The following is a 9,361-nucleotide window of genomic DNA, read 5'->3' as shown; positions in this document are numbered from 1 at the left end:
GCCCACGCGCCAGCCCGATCCGGGGCCGCCTGCTTGAAGTACTTGAGCTTCTGCAACCGGCGGCCCTGGCCCGGCCCCGCTGCGCGGCTCGGGGCCTGCGCTGGCCCTCCGAGGCCCGTCCCCACGCCGGCCCCAGCCCTGGACGTGCTCGCCTCAGCCGGCGACGCGCTCGCCTCCCTCTGCGCCGCGCCGCCCCACTGCCGCTTGCTCTGCCTGGAACTGGCGGCGGGCGCGGCCTCCAGGGGCCGCTTGGAGCTGAGGCCAGGGCCCGGGATCGAGGAGGGGGGCGGCCGGGGTTTTGACCCCGGGGCTGCGGGCGGGGCCCGTGGTGCCAGCAGTCCGACGGTCGGGGGGTGGGCCCTCGGAGCGGCCTGCCAGGCGGTCGCGTGGCTCGTCGTCGCTCTCGGCGCGTGCTCCACTGTCAATGCGCCAGCCAGGGACGTCGCACACGGCCCTGCGGCCTGCCCTGCCGGGGGCGGGCCTGGCGGCGATGCTGGGTGGCAGGCACCTGCTTCGCCCCTCACAGTCACCCTCGGGTCGCAAGTGGCCCCTGTCCTCTTGCTTCCCGGTGGCTGCGCCTCGCAGTCTATCGGCGCCTCGCAGTCTATCGGCGCCTCGCAGTCTATCGGCGCCTCGCAGTCTATCAGCGCCTCGCTGTCTACCGGCAGGCAGGCGAGCCCCAGCGTCCCCTCCTCCTCGCCCCCGTCAGCCCGTCCGCCAGCCGCCGCCGGGCGCCCGGCCCCCGGCAGCTTGGCCTCCAGGATCAGCATGCGGGTGAGCTTGCGGCACAGGCCCTGCGCCCCGTCCTTGAAGGGCGCGGGGTCCAGCCGCGGGCGCGCCGGCTCCTCCCAGTCGTCCCCGTCGCCCTCCCCGCCGCCGGCCGCCGCGCCGGCATGCAACGTGGCCGCGCCCGTGGCCATGACCACCGCCAGGTCGGCCAGCCGCGGCTCGCAGTAGTGCGCGTGCCTGCCCCGGGCCAAGCGCGCGCCGCGCTCCAGCGCCGCGGCCGCGGCGTGCGGCGCGCCCTCGTGCGGCGCCTGGCACGCCAGCGCCAGCGCCACCCAGGCGGGCAGGGCGGGCGGCTGCGCGGGCTCGAAGGCCGCGCTGGAGGGCGTGCAGGTCTTGACCAGCAACGTGCGCACCGCCTCCCGCGCCTCCAGGCCCGCGTCGGTCCAGGCGGCGCCCGGGCTGCTGTCTCTCGCGCAGGCCGCGGGGGCCCAGGGCGGGGCCGGGGCCCGGGAGCACAGGGCGTGGGGAGAGGCGCGGGCGGCCAGCGTGAGCCACCCGGGTCTGGGGCGCTGCAAAGGAAGAGGGTTGAGGAAGGGAAGGAAACTGTGAGTGGGAATCGGTGCTTGTCGACTCAGGGAGGTGCAGGCGTGCGATCGGCAGGCCAGACTCGCGCAAGGGCGGTGGGCCGGTGGCAGCACGAGGACAAGGGACCCCACAGGAGACACACCGTGCCTCGGCGCTCGACACTGACTCGACCTGCCGAGTCCAGTGTGCATGGCCTCATAGCTTCCCTGGCCCGACATGTTGCACCCCTCCAGGCGCCAAACACCCCGCAACTCGCCAAGAGTGTGACCGCCGTGGCAGGCAGCGATGCCTCCTGCTGCTGCTGCTGAATGGGGCTGGGTGCCGGGCAACCAGACGCCTCCGCCGTCTTGCTGGCAGAGTGCGGGCCGGACCCGGGTCCATTGGACGCGAGCCCCCCCAAGGTCGCCATCTCCTGGCGGGGCCTCGCCGACTCGATGGAGCCGGCCGTGAAGTCGCTCGTCTGTAGAGTTCTGGGGCTGGCCACATAGGCCCGTGACCGCGGCGGCGCCGCGGCATGCGTGTCACCGCGCGAGGGCGAGGTCACCGCCTGGTCGCCCGCCTCCTCCCCGCCCGACGTCTGGATCGTGGGGGCGGCAGAGGGGTCTCTGCCGACCTCCACAGTGGGCGCGAGCGTCGGCTGGCTGCGCGCGCTGTCCTCCTCGGGGTGGCTGTCGGGCACCGGCGGCGAGAGCGGATGGGGCGCCGGCGCTGCCTCCGACGAGCACGCCTGGGCGGCATGCGTCTGCGCGGCTGCAGGACACGTCGCCTGCAGCTGTGTTGCCAGGGGGCCCATCGCCTGCGCCAGCGTTGGCTCGGGGCTCGGGGCCTGCACCTGCGCCGCTGGACTCTGCGTCGACTGCACTCGTGAGGCCAACGCTGGCGTCGCCAGCGCCTGCGTCGCCAGCCCCTGCGTCGTCAATGCCTGCGTCGCCTGTGGTGTTGCCCCCGGCATTACAGCCTGGGAGCTGGCGTCAGGCACCATCGCCGCTGGCGTGGGCTGCACCTGAGTCGAGGCAGGCCCCGACGCCACCTGGTTCGACTCCCCGACCTGTGTCAGGCCAGCCATGAGAGGCGTGCTGCCTGGCGCCTGGCTCGCCGGCACGCCCTCCCGTGTCGTGGCCGTGGCCTGTGGTGTCTGCGTCGCCGGCACCATCTGCGTCCCCGCATCGAAGACCGGGGTCGGGGGCTGGGTGCACAGCCCTGGCGCTGCCTGCACCTGTGGGGTGGGCCAATGTGGGGACCAGGGGAAATGTTCATCATCAGGTGCATGCAGAGGGGTCAGGGAGCACCAGGAGGTAACAGGGTGAGGAGGGCGGGGCAGCGCAGCAGCAGCGCCCGGGGGACGAGACACACCACTGGTGTGGCTCCCAGTGTCAACCTGCTCGTCGTATCCCAGTCCCTTCAGAGCTCATGTGCCAGATAGCAGGCACCCCAGACCACGGGCCCACCCTCCACAGAACCCCATGGCCGGGCACCCCGCTTGCCTTCCTCGATCTGACCGGGGAGAAGAAGGGGGAGCTGGTGACCCACGCAGCCCGGCCCCCTGCTGGTGGGTGCAAGGCGAGGCCGTTTGTCAGTCCAGTGGCCCCGAGGGGCCCCTGCCGGGCGGGGGGGCTGAGCAGCCTGCTCCCTCCCTCCCAGCCTGCAGCCCCGGAGCCTTCGGGGGCCGGTCGCTTGCCGAGCCAGCCGCCGATGCCCTTTGCCGGCTGGCTCTGGTTCGGGGACTGGGATGGCCCCGCCTGGGGCGAGGGGTCCCGAGGCAACGCCGCCTGGGTCAACCTCTGGGTGAGGAGGGACTGGGGGGTGGGCAAGCCCCAGCTGGCTGGGGCGGCGGGGGCTGTGCCACCGCTCCCCCCGCTGCCGGCCCTCCCCGGGCTGAGGGTAGCATTTGCGCTGGGGCGCGGGGAGGTGCGGAGCAGAGTCACCCCTGAGGTGGCCCGGCGGGCATGAGCGGCTGGGTGCCTAGGAGTGAGGAGGGGCCGGTGGGGGGGCCCACCAACATCTCCTGCACGCAGGGAGCCCGTGGAGTGTTTCAAAAAGTATAATAAATGGAGCAGAGAAGATGGGGCATCTCACGGGCGAGGTCTCCAAACAACTTGAACAGGCGCACCAGTAGAAAACTGGGGTGTCGAGGTCACACTGCCCACCGGCGACTCCTCACTCCTCGCCATCCGCATCCTCACTCCTTGGATGCTTCAGGACCATGGCTCAAGCCCTACATCCATCTGTGGGCCGGGCCGGGCACAGACCGGGCCATGCATGGCATCCAGTAGCGATACTCTGGGCGGCAGGGGCGAGCGGGAGGGGGTGCTGTCGACGACCCACTCTTCGTACAGCGGGAACCTCGACATGCAATGCTGCCAATGATGAGGGTGATGGCGCGCGCGTCCCGGTCCCTGCAGTATACCTTCTTCGATGGTGAGGATGGCTGGGGGGTTTGATTTCCCCTCTTCGCGCCCTGGCGACACCGACACTCGGGCGACCCAGATCCCCGCACCCCTCTCCAGGCGCCTCTGCCTTACAGAGCGGGTGGAAAGGTGACATTGTTACCGAAGACGTGCGGCCGGAGCCAGAATATTTAAAGTGCCCAGGCTCAGCCCTGCTGCATGGAGGAGGCGGGCGTGCTCTCCTCCCCCTCTGTCTCCATCCCCTCCCGTTCGCTGGTCCCCCCAGTGACCATGTCGGAGGCGGCCCCCGGCGCGACCGCGTTCCCTGCGTCGCCGCCGGGCGCGGCCCCCGCCGCGGCCGCCAGCTCGGCGTAGGTCAGCGGGCAGGTCCTGGCCAGATGCTGGAAGAGGACCTTGCTGAGCGTGTCCGCGCGCCCCCGACGCGCCCCCGCCACGCCGAGCAAGCGCAGGTCGGCGCCCACGGGGCAGCCGTCCAGCAAGGTGAACCCGCCCGGCCCCAGCTCGAAGCGGAGCAGGGTGCCCGGCCCAAGGCCTCGCCCCGTGCCGGCCTGGAAGCCGGGGGGCATGCGGCCTAGGGCGCAGGGCTCCACGTCCCCAGTGGCCACGCTGCCGTCCATGCGGTACGCCAGCACCAGCCGCTGCGCGGGTAGGGGGACGCCTATGAAGGGAAGGGGGAGGGCAGGGGCAAAGGGAGCAGGGTGACTGGGCTGTGCTGGATGGGGAGGCTGCGGATTCTGGTGGACATGAGCATGCCTGCCAGGCCCTACGGTGTCTCATCCTTGGTCACGCCCACACACCTGTACCGGTCAGCCACCACCAGGCAGAACCCTGTCCTTCCCCCACTCCCCGCAGCCTTCCTTGCTCAGCGCCATGTACCTGCCGCGTCGGTGTCGATGACGTACTTGCTGCAGGCCTGATCCTTCCACAGCAGGCTCAGCGGCGACTGGCCCGGGGTGTAGTGCGCCTCGCGGTGCAGGAAGGCGAGGCCGTCGCGCGCGTAGGGCGCCGCCCCTCCGTAGGCCGCCGCCAGCCCCGCCGCGTCCGCCGCGAGCCAGGGCACGGGCGCGAATTGCGGCAAGGCCGCCCCGCCGCCCCGCCCCGGCCCCGCCTCGGCCAGCTTGGAGGCGGTCCAGAAGGCGCGGAACTCGGTGGTGCAATGGTACAAGGGGTGCCCGTTCCAGGCCATGGCGTCCAGGGCGTAGTAGGTGGCGTCGGCCACGTGGTGCACGCAGTCCAGCAGGCAGTAGCTGTCCTCGCCGCGGGTCGTCTCGGGGCTGCCGCCGGGCAGCGCGCTGGCGAAGCGGGCATGGACCACGCCATTTCTCAGCCGGGCGGTGGTCAGGCCGCGCGAGGCGATCACCAGACAGCGCACGCCCTCGGGCCGAGCCGCCACGTACCTGTGCAGCGTGGTAGGGACGTGAGTGCGGGAGCGAGAGAGGGTGGGCGGTGCCGTCGTGGTGGCAGGAGGGGTCCATCGACCCCAGGACCCTGCTGGCGTCCCGTGAAACCTCGAGGCTCACCAGTTGGTGGCCAGGTCTGCGGGGACCTCCAGCATCCACTCCGGGAGCATGAGCTGCTGCGCATACGCTTCCCGACCGGAGGCAGCCGCCCTGCGGCTGGAGGGGGCCTGCGGGCTCCTGGTGGGGCTGGAGACCTCCTCCCCTTCAGCCTGTGGGTGGGGAGGCGGAACTCATCTGCACTCAAGTCCTGTCAAGGAGGCGCACCAGCCTCCCATTCCTCATGCATGCATCCAGCCAGCCACATGCCCTCCGTCAGCACGCACCTCCTGCGTGGTGGAGGCCTGGGAGCTGTCACTGGCTGATGCCAGGGCTAGCCGTCGAGCACGCACCGTCTCTCGCCTGGCGCTGGCCTGCTTCTCCAGAGCTACGGCCCGATGGCGGCTCTGGTAGTTCAGGGCCAGGGATCTGGGATTCTCCCTAGACCCCATCGTCGCTGTGGCCGGCCCCGGCCCGATCCACGGCCTGGCCCCCTCCCTTGACGCCCGCTACCCGGGATCGGGCACGCTCATCGCGCGACACCCATGTCGAGTCCCAATTTGATCGTTTTATGGAAGTGTATGTGTTGAAGCATGCTTGCGAGGGGGTGTCGCCATAGTGCATGTTACAGGGATCGAGGTGGCCCCCGACATCGCGCGCCCGGAAGGGCCAGGAGCGCGGGGAGGGTACAAGGGGGGTGCAGGTTGTGCAACCCTGCAATTGTTGAGCAAGGCTGCGGACTACTGCGAGAAGAGGCTTAGCTGAGAAGGCAGGGCTACAAACACATCGTCGTCCTACTGGGCCTGAGGGCCCCGTGAGGGTCTTAAGGGGCTCAGAACTGCTGCGTCCTTGCTCCAACGACACAACCGTGAGGTTCATGGCACGCGCCACGCTCCGCCTCCCACAGGCTCAGTCCTGCAGGGCTGCCAGCGCGTGCTGGGAGCCTAGGGCCAGGAAGGCCACCCGCCCCAGCCCGGGCACCAGGGTCGGGCGGGGGGCGCCCAGCCCCTGCCACTGCCCGGCCGCGCCCGAATCCTCTCGGCCCGGGATTGGCACACGGGGCGCATCAGCGGCTGTGGCCCCTGCGGCCGCGGCCTGTGCCAGGGCCTCGCCTGCCGCGCGCGACAGGACGCTGCCCCAGAGCCGCACGCCGCCATCGTCGTCGACCACGGCCGTGGCGGCGCCGCCCGCCGCCAGCTGGCGCACCGCGCCGTCGCCCAGGTCCAGCGCCAGCGCCGGGGCCAGCCAGGCCCCGGGAGCGACGGGCGCGCCGGGGCCCGCGCAGCCCAGAGTCCACACGCGCGCGCCGTCGGTCAGCGCCAGGTGCGCCCAGCCCGCGGCCAGGTCGACCAGGGGCGGGAGCCCACGCGGCACAATCACCAGCCCTGCCCCGCAGGCGCTGCGCCAGGTGCGCGCGCCGGGCAGCAGGGTCTGCACCCCCGGCACGGCCCAGACGCCGGGCGGGGGCGGGCGCGGGGGCCCCGCATCGGCCGCGGCGCCGCCCAGCGCGGCGGGCGAGCCCCAGACCACGACGCCGCCGTCGCGGGTGAGCGCGGCGGCAAAGCCGCCGCCTGCGACGACGCGTGCGGCGCCGCCGCGCGCCGCGACCTCCCGCGCCACGTCGGCGGCCAGCGGCGCGACCGCGGGTACCCAGCCGCGTGCCACCGCCGCGTCCAGCGCAGCGACGCCGTCGGCCGCGCCCCAGTCGCCGCCCAGCGTCCAGACGCGGCCGTCGGCCGCGGCGGCGTGCGAGCGGTGGCGCGCCGCGGCCACCGACACCAGGCGCGCGCCGCCAAAGGCGGTCTGCGGCAGGCGGAAGGGGTGCCCCGTGGCGGCCAGCGGGTAGCCGGCCGTGGTCACGCCCAGCGCGGCACCGGCCTCGTAGCCGGCCGCCGCGCTGCGCACGCTGAGCCGCGCCTCCAGCGCCTGGTCATACATGGCCCTGGCGGCCTCCAGCTCCCCCGCCCGCCCCGCATGGTCCACCATGGGCAGCAGGTGCGTGGCGTGCCAGCCGCTGGAGGCCGCTGCCGCCGCCGACTGCTGTTCCAGCGTCAGCGCGGCCGCGGCGGCCGCCGCGGCGGCGGCTGCAGCCCCCCGTCGCCGTTCCAGCCACAGCCCGCGCGAGGCGCCGGCGCCGGTGGAGGGGCCCTGCAGGGAGGACGCGCCCTGCCAGGGCGGGCCGGCGCCGGCGCCGCCGTGGGCCCCAGACCCCAGCGCGCCGGCGCCGCCGATGGCAGCAAACACGCCGTCCTCGCCGGGGCCGGGCGGGGCGGGGGTGGCGCCCTGGCCGCCCGCGGCGGCGCCGCCGGCGGGCCCAGGTCCCCGCCGCGCCACCGCTGCGGCCTGCTCGGCGGCAAAGGACTCCAGTCCCAGGGTGGCCTGCCCCACGCGCGACTCGCCCGCACTCCACAGCCCGCCCTCGTCGTCTAGGAAGAGGGAGTGGTGCCGGCCGAGCGCTGCGCTGCCCACTCGCGCTCGGTGCACGAGGCTCTCCACGCGGTGGGGCGAGGTGCAGGGGTCGGAGGTGCCATGCCCCAGCTTGGCCGCGGTGCCATCGCCCCAGGTCCACACCTCCCCATTCCCCAGAACCGCCGCGGAGTGGGACTTGCCGGCCGAGAGGTGGGGCACCCCTGATTCGGCATGGCCCAGCCCCTGCACGGCCTCAGGGCCGGCAAGCACGGGGCGGGTGCTGGACACGCCGCACTGGCCCTCCAGGTTGCGGCCCCTGCGATGCAGAGGTTTGGGAAGTGGAGGTTGAGTGGCCCTGCACCCCGAGGCCGTGGGCAAGGCATCGCCAACAAGCACCCAGAGACTCCGGAACAGAGGGATCGCTGGCACCCCGCGCACCATGCCACGACAGAGATACTGCGACGAAGCACCGCCTGCCCTGCTTTATGAAGTGTGGCTTCGAGTGCCATGGGTGCGAGGTCGTCGCCCCAGGGCCTCGTGTGCCCAGGTAGGCTCGGAGCCCTGAGCCCTGCTCACTGGCACCCCCTGCAGCACGCTCTTCTCCCAGACCACGTCAGGAGGGTGGGTTATGCCCACAACTCAGGGTAACTCGATGTCGTCATGGACCAGCGCCTGCAACCTTGGAGGGGATCCATCGCTAATTGACGCGCCAGATGACGCACGGTGACGAAGGAAAGGGCGCATCTCGGCCATCGCTTAGGATTTCCGCCATGATGTCCACCACACCCCCGCATGATGACCTCTGCTGGCCTGTCCTCTCGTTGATTACTCCGGCATTGCACCCGAGGCACTCTCCCGACACATCGCCGAAACACCATGGCGTCGCTAGTCCTGCATGCGGGTCTAGGGATCCGTGTGGAGCCCCAAGTGCAGCCCCGGTCCATGGGCTCGAGGCATGCCGGATTCAGTACCGGCAGCCGCCTGTCCCTGCAGGCCCCGCCCTCCAGGGTGTCGGCAAAGCGCCTGCACATGACCACAACCGCTGCTGCCACCAAGCAGCAGAGGGCCCAGCAAGTCCAGGTGCTGCATGGTTCATGAATGGTGATGGGAGACCAGGTGGCAGCCTGTCCACTTCTTCATGGAGGACCCTGAACACCGGCACCCTTCGATTCGGTCTTCCTGATGGACTCTTTAAACACCGCAACACTCGCAGGTTGACATCTCCAAGCCTCTCGGCCTGGTAAGGTCGTGCACTGCTTGGCTCTCAGAAGGCATGCTCTCCACACAAGTTGTGGGCCCCCGATGCTTGTTTCTGTGTGTCCATTTTACCAGTCACTGTCTCTTTGGCATCTCAGCCGCTTGCTAAGCCCCTCTCTGCAGACGCTGGAGCAGGGGCGGACCCCACAGGGGGGCCTCCGCGTCAAGAGCGCATCTGGCAATGCTGCCAAGGCGGGAGTCCAGGTTGGCGACACCGTCATCTACACCTCATCCTTCTTCGGTGATGAGCTGTGGCCTGCCGACAAGCTGGCAAGTGCATGGAGAAGGGTGTTGAGGTGGCAGGAGTTAGCGACATACCAGGGGCAATTGAGATGTGCACAGCAGGCTTCCACCTTGTCGCAGCACATCCCAAGTATGGGCTGTACAGGGGAAGTTGGTGGCTGGCAGACCTGCTGGTGTCCAGCGAGTGTTTCTTAATATGTCATGGCATTTAAAGACTTGTGTTCCTCCACCCCC

The 9,361-nt window shown here is 71.3% G+C and overlaps 2 protein-coding genes across 2 annotated transcripts in view; both read right to left on the bottom strand.

Moving 5' to 3' along the window:
- The window catches only part of F751_3880 (Snurportin-1), a gene marked incomplete at both ends in the record, with an annotated part of 6,943 nt that extends 1,273 nt beyond the window's left edge, over positions 1-5,670 (bottom strand). Inside the window, 7 exons of the mRNA XM_011398236.1 lie at positions 1,045-1,188; positions 1,701-1,891; positions 2,363-2,530; positions 4,115-4,380; positions 4,599-5,119; positions 5,243-5,391; positions 5,506-5,670. Of these exons, the coding sequence (XP_011396538.1) occupies positions 1,045-1,188; positions 1,701-1,891; positions 2,363-2,530; positions 4,115-4,380; positions 4,599-5,119; positions 5,243-5,391; positions 5,506-5,670 (1,604 nt within the window). The remainder of the gene's footprint in view (positions 1-1,044; positions 1,189-1,700; positions 1,892-2,362; positions 2,531-4,114; positions 4,381-4,598; positions 5,120-5,242; positions 5,392-5,505) is intronic.
- A 457-nt stretch (positions 5,671-6,127) lies between these two features.
- F751_3879 (Protein RCC2) lies at positions 6,128-8,068 on the bottom strand (the record flags this gene model as incomplete). The annotated part of the gene is made up of 4 exons (XM_011398235.1): positions 6,128-6,253; positions 6,518-6,649; positions 6,944-7,943; positions 7,989-8,068. 4 exons carry the CDS (start codon positions 8,066-8,068, stop codon positions 6,128-6,130), a joined length of 1,338 nt encoding a protein of 445 aa, XP_011396537.1.
- Positions 8,069-9,361: the final 1,293 nt, after the last annotated feature.

The sequence above is a fragment of the Auxenochlorella protothecoides genome, assembly GCF_000733215.1.
Source record: "Auxenochlorella protothecoides strain 0710 unplaced genomic scaffold scaffold42, whole genome shotgun sequence".
NCBI lineage: Eukaryota > Viridiplantae > Chlorophyta > Trebouxiophyceae > Chlorellales > Chlorellaceae > Auxenochlorella > Auxenochlorella protothecoides.
The sequence above is the reverse complement of the archived record's forward strand: the minus strand, read 5'-3'. Positions and strand labels throughout refer to the sequence as shown.